At 44.8% G+C, this 22,688-nt stretch overlaps 1 protein-coding gene across 2 annotated transcripts in view; it reads right to left on the bottom strand.

Moving 5' to 3' along the window:
- The window catches only part of LPCAT2 (lysophosphatidylcholine acyltransferase 2), a 51,630-nt gene extending 36,289 nt beyond the window's left edge, over positions 1–15,341 (bottom strand). The window contains exons 1-4 of one of the 2 annotated variants that reach the window (XM_054048972.1): positions 15,143–15,341; positions 3,795–3,934; positions 2,504–2,721; positions 764–876 (exon numbers count right to left, since the gene is read on the bottom strand). In XM_054048972.1, coding sequence (XP_053904947.1) covers positions 764–876; positions 2,504–2,721; positions 3,795–3,934; positions 15,143–15,250 — 579 coding nt within the window. In that variant the 5' untranslated portion in view covers positions 15,251–15,341. Of the gene's footprint in view, positions 1–763; positions 877–2,503; positions 2,722–3,769; positions 3,935–15,142 lie in introns of those variants that run through there. The other variant, XM_054048973.1, reaches the window with a different exon arrangement.
- Positions 15,342–22,688: the final 7,347 nt, after the last annotated feature.

Below are 22,688 nucleotides of genomic sequence, written 5' to 3'. Positions count from 1 at the left end.
GGTGCAGATTTCTACCTTGGATGCTCCTCTGCCTTTAAGAGCTCCACACACAGTAGAAGAGGTGCCATTCCACTGCGTGGGATAGGACAGATGCAGGATTTGGTCAAATTGTCATGGGGAGTTCAGTTGTGTGGGGCTCCCTGGGCACTGTCAGTCAGGGGGTTTTATGACAGGGCAGCAGTGGGCTGAGGTCAGAATTAGAGGATCAGCTTCTACAGGGATCCTTTAGGCTTTGCTCTTCCAAGAAGAATGGGGTGTGCGAAGGTTCCAGGGCCCATCCCAGCCCTTGGCCTGGCACAGTAATTGTAGAGCTGCTCCCCACAACGCTACTCTCTCCACGGAGGTCCCCAGCATCTAGCTACTCCGGCTGGAAAGATGATGTAGTCCCAGAAGCAGAGAAACAGCGTGGTGCTGAAAAGTTACCACAAGCGAGTAGGTATGCGGACCTGGTCAAGAGGCTCAAGGCCCCAGTCTTCGGGGCAGGGAGAGGGGGGGGAAAAAGCATCCCTTTGAGTGGTCTTGACACGTTTTTTACAAGTTGTTAATACATTTGGGTTCTGAATTGATTCCTCAGTCACTCAAGAGTAATTATGCTGGAATCCCCTTTCCTTTTTTAAAAGCCTTTTATAAAACCCCAAAGGGTTGATGAGGTCTCCTTGGGTTTCAGAGTTACAGCTACAGGCCAGTGCCCAACTGATTGGGATTTTTAAGCCTTATGTTTCACAATTTAAAAGGAAAGCTGACACTTTACAGACTATTTTACCTGTGGCCACTGGCCTCCTGATGTTGCTCGTTTAGTTATCTCATTGATTGTATTCCTTCGAGAATCTGGGTCTAGACGGGATACCAGTACAGGCTGGAGGGATCTGAGAATTGCTGTGAAGGAGAGATTCAAGTTATCATTATTATTCATAGCACACTAATACCTAGAAGATCCAACTGAAATCAAGTGTCACTGTCCTAGGCACTGAATAAGCGCATAGTAAGAAACAGACCCTGCCTTGATCAGCTTCCAGTCTAAATAGAAAAGACAGGCCAAGAATGGAAAAAACGAGATATGATTGCCCCTAATACAGAGAAATTATGTGATTTGCACCCAAGTTCATACAATCTGTGGCAGAGTCAGAAACTGAATGCAGATCTCCTAAGTCCCAGTCCTGCCTTGAACATGAGACCATCTTCCCTGCCCTGTGCTCCCAAAACTACATAGCAAATATCAGTGAGTCTTTCATGCTAGTCTAGTGTTTTTAGGTTACTTTTCCTAGTTACCTACTAGGAGTATGGCTTTGAGTTATATTGCTTATGAACAATGTTGTAAACTTCAGGCTGGCCACCATACAAAATAAAGGACATGAGATTAGTAAAAGGGCTACAGCATGTATATGGCCCCAGTAATAATAAAAGTGTGGGTCTTCTTTTTTCTTGGGTTGATTGGGGGGAGAAGGAGGAGGAGAGATCAGACAATGGGAAAAATCAAGCATATATTCTAATCTATGGAATGGTTTCCTTTTTGCATAACTCCTTCACAGATCAGTGACAAACACAAAGCACAAATGCTCAGTGAGTTCAAACATAGAAAGCAGTGTCAAGAATGCGCCATTTTCTGAATTTCCTTGATATGGGTCTGTTCTGCATTTTCTTTACATCACTCCCAACCCCCAAGACCCTGAGTAATTTGGATGTTCATTTGAAAATTCAGCACTTTGAGGGCTTGATGAGTCCATTCCATCCATCCATGTCAAGTAGAGAAGCCTTTCCACAACTTTCCCATTCCTGGAAACGACTGGCAGATCTGCACAGGGATCGTCAATTCCACTGCTTCCTTCGAGTCTCCTCTGAGAGATCTGCTGTGGAGCTAGTCACTCTCACAGGCCAGGGATGTATCTAAGCCTTCAGTGTGAGCTCACTAAATCCAGTTCTGTGGCAAGAAGGTCTCCCTGTGGCAAAAGTCACCCCAAAGTCACGTGAACAACGTTCCTTTGGTTTCTTTGTGTTACTCCTGAAGCCCCTTTGTCTTCCTGCCTCCTTCCCCCCCAAGAGTCTGAAATTTCTGGGAAGCTCCCAACCTTTCCCCATTCCATCCAGGTTGCCCAAAGCCAAACACTGTCAACAGGAGAATCTTCTGGCTAATGATTTACAGGATGATTGTCAAGGGTCACTTGAGTCATGTACACAGAGGAAGACAATGGAGCTAGAAATTATGGCAGGACAGTGTTAGGGAGGGAAAGACAGTGGAAATATAGGTCAGCTTTTCAAAGATATTTAGGCACCTAAAGATGCAGATTGGTGCATGGTGGGATTTTCAGAAGTGCCTAAGCAAGTTAGGAGCCTCTCCCCCATTGAGATCCGAAAATTCCACTAGGCGCCTACCTACATTTGTAAGTGCCTAAATATCTTTGAAAATCTGGCCCTCAGTCACTTTTTAAAATAGGACTTTGGCTCTTAAGTCACTATGGTGCTTTGGAAAATTTTACCCCTTATCTGTAACTTTATCAATACTTACTGCCAAAAACGGGGGCCGACAGGTTCTCTAACCTGGATACGATCGACGGCAATCCAGCTATGATACAAACAATTCCATCAAAGAAGCTTGAGTGAGGAGCTACAACAAGGATTGGGGCTTCCAAGGGACCTGCTACTTTCCCTTTCACTTCAACTTGGAAGCCCATCAAGAAGAACATAACACGACCTAAGCACTGGAGGGCACACTGGGTCACTCTCCTTTAAAAAGAAAACAAAACAAATAGCATGTGTAAGTGAATCAACTCCATTACTTGCCCCGGTCACCATTTCTTTCCCAGTTTAGAATAAAGAGCATGCAAGTTATGCATGACATGGAAACCTTATAACTACTGGACTCATGCACCCGCTATGTGGGAAATCAGACCCTACTGCCCCTTTTTTATGTTAAAAAACATAGGGATTCCACTATGAATCAAAATTAGCCAGTCAAATAACATCAATCCTATTTTTTGAAATGATCAGTTTTAATAAAGAAACCCTGATTAAGACAGAAAGTGATCATGTTCCTTTCAAGGGGAACTTTAACTCTCAGCTACTCCCCGGTTTTGCTATAACCCACTTCCTGTTTTCATTTGCGCCTGGTATCATATGGCTACAGAGAGGGAAGAATCTGGAATGCACCCAAGATACTGAAAGGCTCAAAGCGGAGTGATCAAAACCCAGAATCCCTGCTTATAACCGATTATCGCTGTGGAACAGCCCTTTGATGACATCACACCTAGGAGAAGAGACGTGGGAGCTACCACAGGTGTTTTTGTTGTCATGCATAATAATATTGAGCAGTCTGGGCACTTTGCCTATTATGTAACATCAGCAATATACAGGGATGTATTTTCTTGTTCCCATCATCCTTGGGCAGAATTCCAAAGGTGTTTTACTTCCTTTGTTAATGAGTACCCCACTCCATGGCCCAAATATTCCTTTCCAGCACCACCTCTAAGGAAAGGCCGGGCTTGCAAAGTGTCCGTCTTTAATATCTAAACTAGCTCCCGAGGTCTCTGCTACAATGAGCTCAGCAAACTACATAGCCCACCACATAGAGGAAGATTTTCTGATATTTGCATGAGGTAGCAGAAAGCTTATTTCTGTTTTACAATCACTCAGAGAAAATGCACCAAAATGCTGTTGATCCTAAAGCAGACACACTCTCCACAGCCTGTATTTGCAATATTTCTTTGATCATGTAAATAATAAGGAAACAATTTATTAACGTTTGGAGCTTTTAAAATATATCACTAAAATTTACCTAAAGTTTGACAATTGCTTTTTACCTCTTCCATCCCATGAGCGGCACGGACCCTCTTCCAGGATGGCAGAAAGTTGCAATTGCTGCAAATGGCCATGACAGCAGCAAAATCAATGCAATGCATATGGCACGAAATGGAAGCAGGATAATCCCCAATAGGACAATCTGGGAGGGGGAAAAAAAGGAAGAAAATGCACCAACAGAAATCACTTTGACAACCAATTTGCTCTGGTTACATAATGTGGACTTTAAAGTACTTATGTCACTGCTACATGATTAAATACAAAAAGTATTATGTGATTCTAACACAACTACAGATGTTTATATAAAAGGAGGGGGAAGTTATTTTTTCTTTTACAAATGGTGCTTGGGAAAATTCTATAGTTAGAACTGGATTTTCTGAATCTTTAAATAAAGGATCTTACAAGACTGATTGGCACAGGGGATTGGAAAATTTATTTATTTAGCAGGGGCATAGTCGTCTAGCCAAGCGATGGCCTCTTCAGTGGCGCGATGCAGTTCTTCCAGGCCACCGCTGAACCTAGTCAGCAGGCATTCCTCCACAATGTGCGTCATCATCTGTGTCGCGCTGCAGCTGCACAAAGGGCTGCCACGAAGGCCCCAGCAATACTGGTTGGCTGCACAGAGACCTTGCCTGGTCCAGAACCTGTTCAACAGGGACCATCGGCGACGGGGCAGGTCAAAACCAGGCAGGCAAATTGTGGGGTCGGTGATGAGGGACTGGTTGGGGATTATACCAGATATCCATTCCTCTTGTCAGAGTGTTTCCACCCTAACGTCCTGGCGTGGCAGATTGGAAATGGTAATGGTCACCTCCAGGTGACCGGTTCACATCGAGTCCAGATAGCTAGTAACCAAACATCATTACCAGCTGAGATCTGCTTGATGTTTTCTCAGTCCTGGTCCTAGGGAACATATCCACAACACAGCCTACTGTAACTAGCACTAATGTTGGTGTAACCTCAGCAGAGACACCAAGATGGAAACAGGCTAAGTCCCCCCTGCATTAGTAGCCTGAGCTTCAGTGGCACTCAAGCATCTACACATGCGCGCACACCCTGCCGAGCTAGCTACCTTGAGCATGAAGCCCCAGTTACCTTGAGCTAGACATTTGCGGGTGTGGTTGGGAACTGAATTAGGGCTAACACTCAGGTTGTGCCCTGAGCTATAAATGTAGTGAAGCCATACCTAAATTGCCTGTTCACCCCTAAATACAATCACTACAACTTATGTTCACGCATAGTATGAGTACTGCATGTCATTACTGCTGCCCAGGCAACGTCAGTTCTATGGACAATAAAGGTCTTCAGTCCCCAGTCACTGAGAAATTTTCACAAGCACTGGAGTCACTTAGAAGTATTAAAACATACAGGCTTGACGAAGACAACACAATCAATCAATATTTGACTTCCTACCTCCTGACTGCTTTGAAATGTGCCTCTTTGAATCCTCAAAACACACGGAGATAGAGCCTCAACTTTATTTTTCATAAATTTAGAAAAACTTTGGTTTAGACAGGCAAAAACTGAAATGCACTCTGAGTTGTTGAAGGGAAAAGGACACAGCTTCCCTATTCCTTAGTTACTGCCAAGAACAGACTCAATATTTACACCTAGTGTAATACACACAAAGCAGTCTTGCCACAATCAAACTATTCCTCTTCGACTCAGTTCCTAAAGCTCTTTCAAACATGCTGGGTAGGTACATCATAGACTAGGGGCGGGCAACTTTTTGGCCTGAGGGCCACATCGGGTTTCTGAAATTGTATGGAGGGCCAGTTAGGGAAGGCTGTGCTGCCCCAAACAGCCAGGTATGGCCTGGCCCCCGCTCCCTATGCAACCGCCCCTGCTTCTCGCTCCCTGGGACTCCTGCCCCATCCACCCCTCCCTGTCCCCTGACTGCCCCCGACTGTCTCCCGCTGCCCCATCCAACCCCTCCTCTCCTTCCTGACTGCCCCCCGGGACTCCTGCCCCCATTCAACCCCCTGTTCTCTGACCACCCCAACCCCTATCCACACCCCCACACCCTGACCACCACCCCAAACCTCCTTGCCCTCTATCCAACCCCTCCCTGCCCCCTTACTGCGCTGCCTGGAGACCGGTGGCTGGCGGCGCTACAACTGCGCTGCCCAGAGCACCGGATCAGGCAAGGCTCTGCAGCTGCGCTGCCAGGCAAGAGCTCGCAGCCCTGCTGTCCAGAGTGTTGCGCCAGCGGCGGAGCAAGCGAGCTGAGGCTGTGGGGGAGTGGGGACAGCAGGGGAGGGGCTGGGGGCTAGCCTCCCCGGCCAGGAGCTCAGGGGCCGGGCAGGAGGGTCCCGCGGGCCGTAGTTTGCCCACCTCGGTCAGAGACACATGTCTCAGGAAAATGCAGACTGGCTAATCCAGCTATTCAGTAAAGGTTATAAAACCACAAATCACGCTAACATTAATGCAAATATTTGACAGAGTATTAAACTTTATCATGATGTAACCATATCCTGCTTCTGTATATAACAGGATACATGCACAAACCGTATTCATCCAAAGGCATGACTGGATGTCATGAAGCCTCTCAACATAACTAATCACAATCAAAGAGCTTAATGTGTTGTATTTAATTTGAAATCTTGAAATAATTTTACAATGTTTTTCAAGCAGGTCAAAAACAACAGAAAGTATAAACAGAAGAATTAGTTTTGGGAAACCCCATTTTGAAAGTTAGATCTGAAGGATCATTACATCCACAGCCATTTAACAATGAATTTCCAAAACCAGACAGGTACATTGCAGCAAGAAGTGTATCGTACAAAAAACAAGCAAGTTGTGTTAAGTATTTTACTGCCATAGCAGATGATTGGCTCTTACTAGCAACCATGCAAGCTTCACCATTGTTTTTAAACCTGCAACTAAATAGCAGCATTCCTCCCTCAAAGACAGCACTTCTAAGCTGATCTTTACAAGTGACTACTGCCTGTTCAATACAAGCAAGGCCAAACAGCTGCCCCATCAGGAAATAACTTCTGGAAAGCAATTTCTGATTCATACAGCTGAATGATCATTACCAAACTATATTCACTGTCTTGATTCTTACGTCTCCCCTTTAAATTAACTAATGTTTGTAATTCACGTTGGAGATTAAAAGCATTTCTAAGTATTATTCATCCTATTCTTCAATATACTCCATTGGCTCCAATGTTCCTTTTGTCTGTCTCTCTCTCTCTCTCATCTCTTTCAGCATTCCTTCAATCTTGTCATGACAGCCTACGGTTCCAAAAATAATTGGATCATCTCCATCCAAAAGTAAATTTGTCCTTATTTATCTTCTATGTATTAATATTATAAACATTGAATTTTATCTGCCACTTTGTTGCCCAGTCACCCCCTTTAGTGAGAGCCCTTTGTAACTCTTCACAGTTAGCTTTGAACTTAACTATCTTGAATAATTTTGTAATGTCTGCAAATTTTGCCAACTCACAGTTCACCCCTTTTTCCAGATCATTTCTGAAGATGTTGAACAGCACTGGTCCCAAATACAGATCCTGGGAGGATCCAGGGGGACCCTGCTATTTACTGCTCTCCACTGTGAAAACTGACCGTTTGTTCCTAGCCTTTGTTTCCCATCGTTTAATCTGTTATTGATCCATGAGAAGACCTTCCCTCTTATCCCATGGCTGCCTATTTTGTTTAAGAGCCTTTGGTGAGGGACCTTGTCAAAGGCTTTCTGAAAATCTAAGTACACTATATTCACTGGATCCCCCTTGTGCACATGTTTGTTGGCACCCTCAAAGAATTCTAATAGATTGGTGAGGCATGTTTTCTCTTTACAAAAGCCATGTTGACTCTTCCTCAACATATCTTGTTTATCTATGTGTCTGATAGTTTTGTTCTTTACTGTAGTTTCAACCAGTTTGCCTGGTACTGCAGTTAGGCTTATGGGCCTGTAATGGCCAGGATCGCCTCTAGGGCCTTTTTTAAAAATAGGCATATACACGATTGGAACTCTTCTATATTTACAAATTGTTTTATTAATACATTTAGCACAGTCACAAACACCCTAACTTGGTAATGTACAGGGCCGGCTCCAGGGTTTTTGCTGCCCCAAGTGGCGGGAAGGAAAAAAAAAAAAAAAAGCTGCGATAGTGATCGGTGGCAGCTCCACCGCGCCGCTTTCTTCGGTGGCAATTCAGCGGCAGGTTCTTCCCTCCGAGAGGGACCGAGGGACCCGCCGCCGAAAAGCCCGATGTGCCGCCCCTTCCCCTTAGCCGCCCCAAGCACCTGCTTGCTGAGCTGGTGCCCGGAGCTGGCCCTGGTAATGTAGATAGCGATACTACAGAATGTACATCTGCGCATCCATATATTCACACCATCCCTTGTAGAATAACCTGAAATATTAGCTATTATCTTCCTCATTACCATCACCTTCTCCTTCAGCACTAGTGCCCATTATTTTGGCACCTCCCAAGACTACATCTCCTCCCTACTGCACCTAGGCTGTGATACAACGTTTATAATATGTTACGCTGTCACCACTATGTTTGATGCATATTTAGTAGGGGATTTTCCCCTTTTCTTTATTTGTATTTTTTAACTTTACTAATGTCAGACTGTCTTTTTTTCCCCTATAGGTTAGTATATCAATTACTTCAACTTATTATATACGTTAATTTGTTACCATGACCCCTTTTAGGTATCTGCAGCTGTAAGTCGTGTACCTGTTATATACGTCAATTTATTGTCAGGATACTCTTGTGGTTGGATCACATGCCTGTGGTCAGAACTTCCCCTTAAATACTCGATTTTTAGCTTCCCAATACTGGTGTTTCCATTGGCCGTTTATCTGTTCAAAGTTCATAGGCCTCAAGTCTTATGCTAACAGCATACAGGCCTGTAGGTTCCTTACATATAATGCAAAGCAGAATATAATGCAATACAGTGCCTATAATAAAGGCAAGCTAGCCCACTGGGCTACAGGCATTATATTAACTGCCCTCCAACCACCTGGTACAGAGACTGATTTAAGTGACAGGTTACATACCACAGTTAGTAGTTCTGCGATTTCATATCTGAGTTCCTTCAGAACTCCTGAGTGAATACCATTTGGTTCTGGAGATTTACTACTGTTTAATTTATCTATTTGTTCCAAAACCACCTCTATAGATACCTCAATCTGGGACAGTTTCTCAGATTTGTCACCTAAAAAGAATGGCTCAGGTATGGGGTTCTCCCTCACATTCTCTGCAGTGAAGACCAATGCAAATAATTCATTTAGCTTCTCTACAACAGCTGTGTCTGCCTTGAATGCTCCATTAGCACCTCAATCATCCAGTGGCCAGACTGATTTTTTGACAGGCTTCCGGCTTATGATGTACTTAAAAAAACCTGCTGTTTTCTGTGTCCTTGGCTAGTGGAACTTAAAATTCTTTCTTGGTCTGCCTTATTATACTTTTACACTTACATTGCCAGAGTTTATCCTCCTTTCTATTTTCCTTCCTGGAGTTTGACTTCCAATTTTTAAAGGATGTCTTTTTGCTTCTAGCATTCTGCTGTTTAGACATGGTGTCATTTTTTTAGTCTTCTTATTGCTTTGGGGGGTGGGCATACATTTAGTTTGAGGCTCTATTATGGTGTTTTTAAATAGTCTCCATGCAGTTTGCAGGCATTTCACTCTTGTGACTGTTTCTTTTAATTTTTGTTTAACTAGCTTCATTATTGTGTAGTTCCCCTTTTTGAAGTTAAATGCTGCTGTGGTGGGTTTCTTTGGCATTTTTCCCTCTACAAGCCTGTTAAATTTAATTACATTATGGCCACTATTACCTAGCAGTTCAGCTATATTCACTTCTGGTTCAGATCCCCCATTATGATTGCGTTTTCTGCATTTGTAGCCTCTCTAAGCTCCCTGAGCATTTCACAGTCACCATCCTGGTCAGATGGTCGGTAGTATATTCCTACTGCTATACTCTTACTGTTCAAGCACAACATTTCTATCCATAGAGATTCTATGGTGCAGTTTGATTCATTTAAGATTTTTACTTTGACTGCATGCTTTCTTTCACACATAGTGCCATTCCCCCACTATTACGACCTACTGTGTCATTCCTATATATTTTGTACTCTGGTATTACCAAGTTCCATTGATTATCATTTCACCACATTTCCATGATGCATAGTCCATGATGTTGCACTTCATGTGCAGATTATAAACAAAAGACGCAAAAGGAGATCATGTACTGTATTTCTTGATCCAGTATTGAGAAGCTAATAGGAAATCTCTGGGTTCAACAAATTCTGCACACAGGAGCTGATTTTATTAGATTCACAATGATCGACACCGAATAAAGGAGGGAATTATCACTCCCCTAGGCCAAAATTTTCAAAATTAGCCATTGAATGAGGATCTCTTTTGTCAGCTCCTGCACATTCCCTTTCCTGCCCCGCTCTCATTGGAGCCTCTTCTCTTCTAGCTGTGCACCCTTTTGGGCATGATTTCTCTGCTCACAGGGCTTCTTTAAAACAATGACTTACAATTCTCCCTTTCCATACCTGCCTGGTCTCCATCCATGCAATCTCATACTTCGGCCTACCTTTCTGCCACCTCCTGGATATTACAACACCAGCTTACCCTTAACAAGATCAAAACTGAACTCTTTAGCCTTCCTCCCAAACCCAGTGCTCCACCCCAGTATCTGACACTGTTCACAATGCCCCAATCCTCCCTGACACTCTGTCAATCTTGGGGTCACCTTTGGCTCCTCCCTCTCCTACATCTAACACATCTAGGCTTTATGCCAACGATACCCTTTCCTCTTTTATAACATTTCCAAAATCCAGCCTTTTTTCTCTCTCCACACAGCTAGGCTCACATCATCTCCCTCTTCCTACTCTCTGGCTTCTCTGACATTGCCCCCGTCCCCGCTAATCCATTAAGAAATACAGTTGCTAAGATCATGTTCCTTACCCTTTGCTCTGATTACGTCATCCCTTTCTCTGAATCCCTCCACTGGTTCCACATTTTTCAGTGCATCGAATTCAAGCTTCCTGTCCTCATCTTCCAGGCTCTTTACAATTCTGTCCCTCTCCAACGTATCTACTCTAGTCTCTTATGTTTCCCTCATACCTCCATTTGTTTATTTCTCCCATGAGTGTTTCTGCTTTCTTCCATGATGCCCTTTATGCATATGTAACCCATTGGTCAGTATGTCCTTCTTTGTGCCCAGTCCACACAAGATGAGTCTGTTACAACTCCCAGCTAGAGAGTCTGTTTCTTGAACTCAAGATGCACAGACTCAAGCTTTTAGCCCTAGAGATCTCCAGTTCAATCCCTCAGGTTAGCCCAGATGGCGGCCGTTACACATAAAACATGCATTCTGAATTAATCTATAAGGTTACTAGCCTCTTCTCAATACATACTTTTGGTGTTAGGCCCAAGATAATCAGCCAGCCTGTGAATGATAGGTAATGCAGCAGTCAGTGATAGCAGATTTATTTATTTTAAAATTCAACCATTCTGATGAACTAACTCCAGACTGGAAATAGCAGGCCCCCATCAAGCTTGGGAAATCCATGTAAATCCATGTGATCTAATTTCTAAATACCCTACTCCTTCCTTCACTTTGGTTAATCACACTTGCTTGTTTACATCTGTTTCAAACTTGATTGCAAGTTCTCTGAGGCAAAGGCTGCATCTTCCTGTGCAGTTTGTACAGCTCCTAGCACAATCTTTTTAAAATCTTAATTGCAACCTTTGGTGACAACCACCACAAGAATGATAACCCATGTCTTCTGCTTGACTTGATGGGCTATTCTGATACAACACCCCTCAATTGGTACAGGCAGTATAATACACACACATTTTAAATGGAGAGCTATTGAGCTATAAACTCCAAATTAACACAACAAAGATACTGCAATCTTTTTTCCTGATCACCTATAGCACACACATTTAATATTAGAGGTACATGTCATAAATTGACGTACAGAGATGATTAAAGACTGAGACGAATTTAGGTCTGCTAATCCCACCTTCTTACAGCTCCTGAGCAGGTAAACCTGCCCCTAGCAGGTATGACTGGTTATATTGTGGGATGCAAGGTAAACATCCATTGTTTGTTTCAATAGATTTGTATTACTTTTTTTCAGATGGTTCCAAACCCAAGTAATCCTATGTGACGAGAAAACCATTTCCTCATCTTTTAAAGAGACCCTTTCTCTTCTAAACAGCTGCACTGTGAGGTTAAAAAACCATTTTAATTTAAAAGTAAGTTGCTATATTGCCATATATAAAGCCAGAGGTCTTTTAAAGTTGACTACACTTTTCACCGTGTCGGACATTATTTACCTCTTGCATTGCACTCAGCTCCAACAATGAAAACAGACTAATCAGTTTCCCTTCCCAGTTTCCATGTATTAGCACATTGGTGCAACCTTTGGGTTTACAGCAGAATATAGCTATCCAGAAAACGTGTCATGAAAATGTTTATTTTTATATTAAGTTTTGTTAAAGAGTAAAAAAATATTCAAAGCCACAAAGGCCCCCCTAGATTTGGGAACTGAACTATTTGACTAAGCCTCTAATGTAGGACAGGGTGATACCACATCTCACTGAAGACTAGAAAGGAATTAAGGAAAAGCATTTGTTTTTATGCAGAAGTTCGAATGTGAACATTCGCTGCTGTCTAATGTCCACAAGAAAAATTCAGCTAGCAAAATGTGAGTGAAAAACAGGATCTTCAGTTCCCACCGGCCTCCTGTCTCTGTCAGGACTTTACCTGCAAGGTGCACCTCACAGGCAGAACCTGGCACTCATGGAGAACCCCAATGGCCTCAAGGGGGCTGTGAATGGGTGCCAGGCTCACCACACAGTGCATCTTGCAGCACTGGGGCCTGAAACTGTACCATTGTGTAATCTCCCCCCACCCTCCTGTAGCTTTACAGGAACATACTTCAACTGCTGAACAAGTGGAGATTATTGTAGAGATCTGGAGTAATGGAACATGGTTTCAAATTGTAGGCTTCTGAAAACAAGTTTCTGTATTCTATAACCAGATCTGCTAGTATGGAAACCTACACCTTTGGGGAATCGCAGTCGCACCAAAGTCAATGGCACAGTTGAGAGATGTGGGGTCCATGCTTGCAGATCCTGGTGTGTTTGTATTTAAGAAACATTTCAGTCCACCATTAAAGCTGAACAGAGTAAATACTGATCATAAATTGTTATGCAAGTGTCTTACCTTTCCTCCACCTCACCGACCTTCAATGTGAATTATTTAAAATGTAGAGTATAGATATATAGAACTATTTAGAATTCCATTACACATAATCCCAGATATTTAATAAAGTATCAGCAGAAAGTGGAAGATGATTAGGCCACCCTGTGTTGTGTTGATTGTCCTTACTGAGACAATGTCGGGTCAAATTTGGCTCAAAGTTTAGATTTTAATAATATAAGATTTTTAAAATCATAAATCCATATTTTCCACGTATTTTTTCATTCCAAAAGGTGAAAGAGAAGAAAAAAAAAAGTCTGTCATCCAATCCCCTGCAGCATTTGCATCCACTACCGCAGAATCTAGTTCAATTGAGCCTGCAAGTAAAATCTGTTAACAATAGGGTGACCAGACAGCAAATGTGAAAAATCAGGACAGGGGTTGGGGGGTAATAGGAGCCTATATAAGAAAAAGACCCAAAAATTGGGACTGTCCCTATAAAATCAGGACATCTGGTCACCCTAGTCAACGATAATGTGAAACTGGCCACCCTCTTTGCATTGTCCAAGCTAACAGATAGGTAAGAGTCAACATTTTTTTTTAAAAGTATATGTTTCAAATTATTTAATTTTAATTTGAAAATAAAAGAATTTTTAAAGTGCTTAACATGAGTCCTTTTAAAATCAATATTATAATAATTCAGCTTTTTATACTCCCATTTCAAAGCGAGACAAGTATTAGCCACATTGTACAGATTAATAACCCAAGGAACAGGGTTTAAAAGTTCACTTATGACAAAAATAATGTTTTAAGCTATTTTCTTTCCTACTTTATAAACAACAACTATAGCCCTCATACTGCAAATATTTATGCAAGGGTGTAACTTTACTCACACAAGTTGTAATTTTGACGTCAGTGGGACTACTCATTTACATACAGATATTTCACCTGCTTGTTTGCAGGATTAGGTCATTAGATTATTAAAATGAGATCATTTTAAACGGGGACTTACTCTTTATGCTGATTTCTTTTACATTTCGCCTAAGCTTTGATAATAAAAAAGACTAGTCATTTTCCCTTTTATTGCTATTCAGTTTCACTTTCAAGGTGACATGAACCAGAAGAATGAGGAAACGATTGGGAAGGAAATGTTTCCACTGGAAAAAACTTCTACTGCTGTTAAATTTTATAAAATGCTCCCCCACCCCAGCCAAATCTAAAATCCCAGTGCTGCAACTGGATTTAACTGTAGTATTAGAGCCAACTCATGGACCAGTTTTGACCTGATGGTGCCAGAGTGCTAACATCAAAAGTAATTGCACCTCTGCAGTTCTATTCCTTTAATTCAGTGGTTCTCAAACTTTTATACTTTCACATAGCAAGCCCCTGAGTGCAGCCCCCCTCCCCCGCAAATTAAAACTAGGTTTTAAAACATTTAACACCATTATAAATGCTGGAGGCAAAGTGAGGTTTGGGGTAGAGGCTGACAGCTCACGACCCCCAGTTTGAGAACCCCTGCTCTAATTGGTCAATTGGACCAAACAAACATCTCCAGTGCAATGGGAGCTACTTTTTAAGGGCGGGGAAATCAACATTTACTAAGGCACAGTATTGGTAATAGTGCCTCTCTTTAACATGGGAAATAGCCATGTAGATTTTGACAAGCTGGGGAAGGGCGCTGGGATTTGTTTGTTGGTATAAGCGGCCCCTACTTTAACCACACAGTCGGAGCACCTTGTACTCTTTCAGCTGCAATGTGTCCACGCACAGAAAGGGAAGTCTAGTGCCCATGCAATTTAGCTGGGTCGTTGCACCCCCGCACGCTGACAGGAGGGAAAAGACAAACATTGTCCAGCTCGTGCACACCCGCGGGGGCCGTCGGGCTGCTTCCCTGCAGATCCCCGAGGGAGGGAGGCTGGAGGGAGACGGTTTGCTCCAGGGCTAATCGCCGCCCTGGATTTACTGCAGCCTTGGCGGAAGGGCTGCACGGGCATAAACAGCCTCATTCCCTTGGCTTTGACCGAGCCGCAGCCTGGGTGGGAAGCCCGGCACCACGCCCAGCAGCCGGGCCCAGACCCTTCCCCGCACCCCCGCACCTTCATTCCCACGCACGTGCCCCGGGTGCACCGGCCAGGCTGCCGCTGCCCCGTTAATCCCGCCGCCGGCCTTACCCGGGCTTTGTCGCGGGCGCTCAGGCGCCCCTCGTGCACGAAGGGGTTGCGGACGCTGGGCGGGTAGAGGGACTGCTGCCTGGGCAGGGGGAAGAGCCGCTGCGCCATGGCCCCGCTCCGCTCGGATCCGATCCGCTCCACCGGCCGCTGCCGCCGCTGTGCAGTCACCGCAACGGAGCCCGGCGCCGGGCTGCTCCACCTCCTGCCGCCACCTGCGCATGAGCCGGCCGGGGCCCGGGGGAGGCTGGCCTGAGGGGAGCGCGCCCCAGGGATTCCCCCGCAGGCAGGAGACGCCCACGGCCGGGTCTCTGCCCCCGGCCTTTCAGCGTGTGGGCGCTGGGGGGGGGGGGGTGTTTCTGCGGGGCAGCCCCCTGCCCTGGCTCCAGCCAGAGCCCCCAGAAGGGCTGGGAAGGGGGGGGGTGTTAATGGCAGCCTGGGCTGGCCCCCTGGTGTAAACGGGTCTCTGAGGGAACTGCCCCCCAGAGCACAGCCAACCCCCGGGCCCTTGTGGCCCTCAGCTTTGGGGGCGGGGAAGGGAACCATCCCAGGTACAGAAGAGCCCCTGTTCCTCCTGCAGGAGCTGTGGCCAAGGCCAAAGCTGGAGGACCCCCGACACTTCCCATCTCCTTGGACTCAGTAGTGCAGTGGTTCTCAAACTTTTGTACGGGTGACCCCTTTCATACAGCAAGCCTCTGAGTGCAACCTCCCCCCCATACATTAAAACACTTTTATATTTAACACTATTTGAAATGCTGGAGGCAAAGCGGGGTTTGACCCCCCCCCAAGTAATAACCTCATGACCCCCTGAGGGGTCCCAACCCCCAGTTTGAGAACCTCTGGGCTAGTGGGTTCTTGCCAGCACCCCAAACCTTGAACAGCAGGCCCCTTGCAGCCTTCTCAGAGGCAGCACACAGAAAGCCTCACTAACCTTACATCTATTTGTGGTGCCTATTTGGCCTCCATCACTGTAGTATCTACAGGCCTCACAATCTTTACTATATCTCTCCTCACAACGATGCTGGGAGGCAGGGAACTACTATTGCCCCCATTTCACAAATGGGGAACTGAGGCATACAGAAACTAAATGCCTTGCCCAAGGCGCCTGCTTGGAGGTTGCAGCCCTTGTTATGATGATGATTTGCTTTGTGGTAGGGCCTGCTGGGAGCCCCAGTCATGGCCTAGGATTCCATTGTGCTGGGCGCTCTACAAACACAGACCAAAAGACTGTCGCTGCTCCATGGAGATTTTCTTTTCCCCTTTCCTTTATGGTGGTACAAAACCAAAAATCTCTCAAATGCACAGCCCAATCAATCATAGAGGAGCAAGCCAGGTCTGGGTCAGTCGGGTCTGTCTCTCTCTCTTTAATATGTGTAAAGTTTACTTCAATAACGTCAGTTTCATCCTTCTCTATCATGTTGCCACCATTTCTGATTCGTATTTGACAGGGTTTAACAATGAGACAGCCCCAGGTTTGTATGTAGAAGCAGGGGTAAACATGGACCTAAAATAGATGGCATATCCTGTAAAGAGGTCCTCATCCTAATGCCCTGAAACCTTTATGCTGCAATGATCTACCACTAGGCAGAGACAGGACAACTTATTGCCAGAAAGATAAAGTCAGGGGATCAGGTGGCATAATTAGTGAAGAGGAGTTAATTTTAGGTGGGGAGCCCTATAAGGCTATTCATTCTCCATCTCCCTTTCGGAGGTGAGGGCTGCTGGAACTTCCTCTGTCTTCAAACCTGAATGAAGCTGGGTCCCTTTTTGAAACTAAGCAAAGTTTCAGCCTGACTTTCTTTGGGGTACTTTGTTTTAGTTCCTCACACTACCCTCATAACAGAGTTTATATAAGTTTATTAACCAGTTTATGATATAAGAACAAAACTTTTTCATTGCCCCATCGAAGGCAGGGGGTCTAGTGGAGTGGGCACTGGACTGGGACTTGGCTTCCAGTCTTGGCTCTTAAATGACTGTCCTGCTGTGTTACCTTTGGTGAGTCCCTTGACCTCCCTGTGACACTGTTTCCTATCTCACCTATTGTCTGTCTTGTGTGTAACTAAGCATTCATGTAGTGGCTAGCACCCTAACTCTGTTGGAGCCTCTAAGTGCTACCATCATACAACTAAATAACAATAATAATAGACAAGTCTCAACTTTCTAATCCAGTTCCTCTGTTTGGAGAGAACAGTACTTACCTACTTCACAGCGATGTCATGAGGATTAATACATTAACAGCAGTCAAATGATTTTTAATAGTATTTATGCTTTGAAAGTGCAAAACACAGTGTAACAGCTAATTAATAATACAAAGATTCTGCCAAATTGTGGCTTCAGGTATGTACGCACCGCGCTACCTGTCTGCAATTGAATCTTGGACGGGATAGGATTTTCCTCACTGCTGGGGTTTTTCACTGTCACCTATCACACACCCTGTCTGGAACAGTTACAGGACAATCAAAGAAGTTGCTAACATGGAATGTTGGGGAAGCTTTTGACTGCCATGCTTGAACTATCTAGAGAGACCTTGTTACAGGTGGAGGGAGAGAGAATCTGAAGGCTGAGAGGGAGGAGAGGAGAGTCTAGGCATCTTGAAAGTACCGACCAAAAATCCAAAAGGCTCTCTGAGTGGTGAGGGTATTGGAGGGAGGTGCTAGTTTTGTTTTTGAATTGTTCTGTAACTTGCTATTGTTTCTCTATGAATAACAGTTTGTTCAAAACCTGACGGCTTGGCTAGGTGAGCAGCAACCAATTCCTCTCTCACCGGCAGCCAGTTGACTCTGGGTTGACCTGGTGGCCGAGCGGGGATTTGGAAAATTTTTCAGACTCGGCAAAAATTTTTCAGCCTGCTTCCTCCAGATTGACCTGATGGCCAAGCGTGGAGCTGAACACCACTTGTCCCTCTAAGATGTTGGACCCCGATCGCTCGTGGGTCGCATAACTAGTTAGTATGCCAGACTCTCGTTCGTTATCGGAATTAACCAGACAAATCTCCCCTCCATCTAAGAACGGCCATGCACTACCATCCACAGAATCGAGAAAGAGCTATCTATCTGTCAATCCTTTCCGTGTCCGGGCCGGGTGAGGTATCCCCTGTTGAGTCAAATTAAGCCACAGGCTCCACTCCTGGTGGTGCCCTTCCGTCAATTCCTTTAAGTTTCAGCTTTGCAACCATACTCCCCCCGGAACCCAAAGACTTTGGTTTCCCGTAAGCTGCCCGGCGGGTCATGGGAATAACGCCGCTGGATCGCTGGTTGGAACTACGATGGTATCTGATAGTCTTTGAACCTCCGGCTTTCGTTCTTGATTAATGAAAACATTCTTGGCAAATGCTTTTGCTTTGGTCTGTCTTGCACCGGTCCAAAAATTTCACCTCTTGGACCAGTGCAAGACAATACGAATGCCCCCAGCCGTCCCTCTTAATCATGGCCCCAGTTCCGAAAACCAACAAAACAGAACCGGAGTCCTATTCCATTATTCCTAGCTGGAGTATTCTGGCGACCAGCCTGCTTTGAACGCTCTCATTTTTTCAAAGGAAACGCATCGGACCCCCAGGACACTCAGTTAAGAGCATCAAGGGAGCGCCGAGAGGCAGGGGCTGGGACAGGCAGTAGCTCACCTCATGGCAGACTGCCAGCTCGATCCCAACATCCAACTGCTAGCTTTTTAATGGCAGCAATTTTAATATATGATATTGGAGCTGGAATTTCTTACCCTCCAATGGAGCTTCATTAAAGAATTGAAAGTGTACTCATTCCAACTGGGGACTTGGAAAATATTTCTGACTCATTAAAATTATTTAGGACTTGGCACAAAGGTTTTGGACTTTGCAAAAAATGTTTAGCCCGCTTCCTCCGGGCTGACCTGGTGCTTGAGCGGGGACTTGGAAAATTTTTCGGATTCGGCAAAAATTATTCCGATCGGCAAAATACTTTCAGCCCACTTCCTTTGGGTTGACCAGGTGGACGAGCGGGGACTTGGAAAATTTTTCAGACTAGGCAAAATATTTTCTGAGTCGGCAAAAATTATTTAACCTGCTTCCTCCGGGTTGGCCAGGTGGCCAACCAGGGACTTGGGAAACATTTAGGACTCGGCAAAAATTTTTCACTCAACACAAATATTTTGGACTTGGCAAAAATTTTCAGCCCGCTTCCTCTGGGTTGACCTGATGGCCGAGCGGGGACTTGGAAAATATTTAGGATTCTGCAAAAAATTTTTGTGTCGGAAATAATTTTTTAGCCCGCTTCTCCTGTTTCGCTTGGTGGCCAAGCGGGAACTTGAAATTTTTCCGACTTGGCAAAAATTATTTGGACTCGGCAAAAATTATTCTGTGTCGGCAAAAATGTTTCAGCCCACTTCCTTCGGGTTGACCTGGTGGCCAAGGAGGGACTTGGGAAACATTTAGGACTTGGCAACATTTTTTTGGACATGGCACAAATGTTTTGGACTTGGCAAAAATTTTCAGCCCGCTTCCTCTGGGTTGACCTGATGGCCGAGTGGGGACTTGGAAAATATTTAGGACTCGGCAAAAACTTTTTGTGTCAGCAATAATTTTTGAGCCTGCTTCTCCAGGATGAGTTGGTGGCCAAGCGGAGGTTTGGAAAATTTTTCCGACTTGGCAAAAACTATTCGGACTCGGCAAAAATTATTCTGTGTCGGCAAAAATGTTTCAGCCCGCTTCCTCCGGGTTGACCTGGTGGCCAAGGAGGGACATGGGAAACATTTAGGACTCGGCAAAAAAATTTTGTGTCGGCAATAATTTTTGAACCCACTTCTCTGGGATGAGCTGGTGGCCAAGCGGGGGTTTGGAAAATTTTTCCGACTTGGCAAAAATTATTCGGACTCGGGAAAAATTTTTCTGTGTCTGCAAAAATTTTTCAGCCCGCTTCCTCCAGGTTGACCTGGTGGCCAAGAAGGGACTTGGGAAATATTTGGGACTCGGCAAAAATTTTTCGGACTCGGCCCAAATATTTTTGAATTGGCAATCATTTTCAGCCCGCTTCCTCCAGGTTGACCTGATGGCCGAGCGGGGACTTGTAAAATTTTTCCGACTTGGCAAAAATTATTCGGACTCGGCAAAAATTTTTGAACCCGCTTCTCTGGGTTGACCTGATGGCCGAGCGGGGACTCGGGAAATATTTAAGTCTCGGCAATAATTTTTGAACCCGCTTCTCCGGGATGAGCTGGTGGCCAAGCAGGGGTTTGGAAATTTTTTCCGACTTGGCAAAAATTATTCGGACTCGTCAAAAATTATTTTGTGTCGGCAAAAATGTTTCAGCCCGCTTCCTTCAGGTTGACCTGGTGGCCAAGGAGGGACTTGGGAAACATTTAGGGCTTGGCAACATTTTTTTTGACTCAGCACAAATGTTTTGGACTTGGCAAAAATTTTCAGCCCGCTTCCTCCGGGTTGACCTGATGGCCAAGCGGGGACTTGGAAAATATTTAGGACTCGGCAAAAAATAGTTGTGTCAGCAATAATTTTTGAGCCCGCTTCTCCCGTTTGGCCTGGTGGCCAAGCGGGGACTTGGAAAATTTTTCCGATTTGGCAAAAATTATTTGGACTCGGGAAAAAATTTTCTGTGTCGGCAATAGTTTTTGAGCCTGGTTCTCCGGGTTGACCTGGTGGCCAAGCAGGGACTTGGGAAATATTTAGGACGTGGCAAAAATTTTTCGGACTCGGCACAAATGTTTTGGACTTGGCAAAAATTTTCAGCCCTCTTCCTCAGGGTTGACCTGATGGCCTAGCGGGGACTTGTAAAATATTTTGGACTCGGCAAAAATTATTCAGACTCGGCACAAATGTTTTGAACTTGGTAAAAATTTTCAGCCCGCTTCCTCCGGGTTGATCTGCTTGCTGAGTGGGGAGTCGGGAAATATTTAGGACTTGGCAAAAAATTTTTGTGTCGGTAATAATTTTTGAGCCCGCTTCCTCTGGTTTGACCTGGTGGCCAAACGGGGACTTGGGAAATTTTCCCGACTTCGCAAAAATTGTACAGACCTGGGAAAAATACTTCTGTGTCAGCAAAAATTTTTCACCCCGCTTCCTCTGGGTTGACCTGGTGGCTAAGTGGGGACTTGGGAAATATTTCTGACTTGGCAAAAATTATTCATACTGGGCACAAATGTTTTGGACTTGGTAAAAATTTTGAGCCTGCTTCCTCAGGTTTGACATGATGGCCAAGCAGCGACTTGGAAAATATTTAGGTCTCGGCAAAAATTTTTTTTGTCAACAATAATTTTTGAACCCGCTTCTCCGGATTGACCTGGTGGCCAAGCGGGGACTTGGAAAATTTTTCCGACTTGGCAAAAATTATTAGGACTCGGGAAAAAATTTTCCATGTCGGCAATAATTTTTCAGCCCGCTTCCTCCGGGTTGACCTGGTGGCCGACCGGGGACTTGGAAAACTTTTCCAATTTGGCAAAAAAAACTTTTTGTTGGCAATAATTTTTCAGCCCGCTTCCTCTGGGTTGACCTGGTGGCCAAGCAGGTACTTGGAAAATATTTTGGACTCAGCAAAAATAATTCAGAGTCAGCATAAATTTTTCAGTCTTGGCAACAATTTTTCAGCCCGATTCATCCGGTCTGACCTGATTCTAGCAGGGACTTGGAAAATATTTGGGACTCGGCAAAAATTTTTCAGATTCAGCACAAATATTTTGGACTTGGCAAAAAATTTCAGCCCTCCTCCTCCGGGTTGACCTGGTGGCTGAGCGGGGACTTGGAAAATTTGTCCGACTTGGCAAAAATTATTCGGACTCGGCAAAAACTTTTCTCTTTCAGCACAAAATTTTCAGCCCGCTTCCTCCAGGTTGACCTGGTGGCCGAGCGGGGACTTGGAAAACTTTTCAGTCTCGGCAAGAATTTTTAAGCCCGCTCCGTCCTGGTTGACTGGTGGCCGAGCGGGAACTTGGAAAATATTTAGGACTTGGCAAAAAAATTTCGGACTCGGCACAAATGTTTTGGCCTCGGCAATAATTTTCAGCCCGCTTCCTCCGGGTTGACCTGATGGCCGAGCGGCGACTTGGAAAATATCTAGGATTCGACAAAAATTTTTCTGTGTTGGCAGTAATTTTCAGCCCGCTTCCTCCAGGTTGACCTGGTGGCCGAGTGGGGACTTGAAAATATTTAGGATTCGGCAACAATTTTTCAGCCTGCTTCATCCTGGTTGACTCAGTGGCTGAGCAGGGACTTGGAAAACTTTTCAGTCTCAGCAACAATTTTTCAGCCCTCTTCGTCCGAGTTGACCTGGTGGCTGAGCAGGGACTTGGAAAACTTTTCCTACTTGGCAAAAATTATTCGGACTCAGCATAAATATTTCTGTGTCGGCAAATATTTTTCAGCCTGCTTCCTCCGGGTTGACCTGGTGGCCGAGCGGGGACCTGGAAAATATTTTGGACTCAGCAAAAATTTTTAGGACATGGCACAAATGTTTTGGACTTGGCAAAAATGTTCAGCCCTCCTCCTGGTGACCGAGCGGGGACTTGGAAAATATTAGGACATAGCAAAAATTATTCGGACTCGGCACAAATGTTTTGGCCTCGGCAATAA

The sequence above is a fragment of the Malaclemys terrapin genome, chromosome 14 (genome assembly GCF_027887155.1).
Source record: "Malaclemys terrapin pileata isolate rMalTer1 chromosome 14, rMalTer1.hap1, whole genome shotgun sequence".
Taxonomy (NCBI): domain Eukaryota; kingdom Metazoa; phylum Chordata; order Testudines; family Emydidae; genus Malaclemys; species Malaclemys terrapin.
Note: the sequence above shows the minus strand (reverse complement) of the source record. Positions and strands in the feature narration are given on the sequence as shown.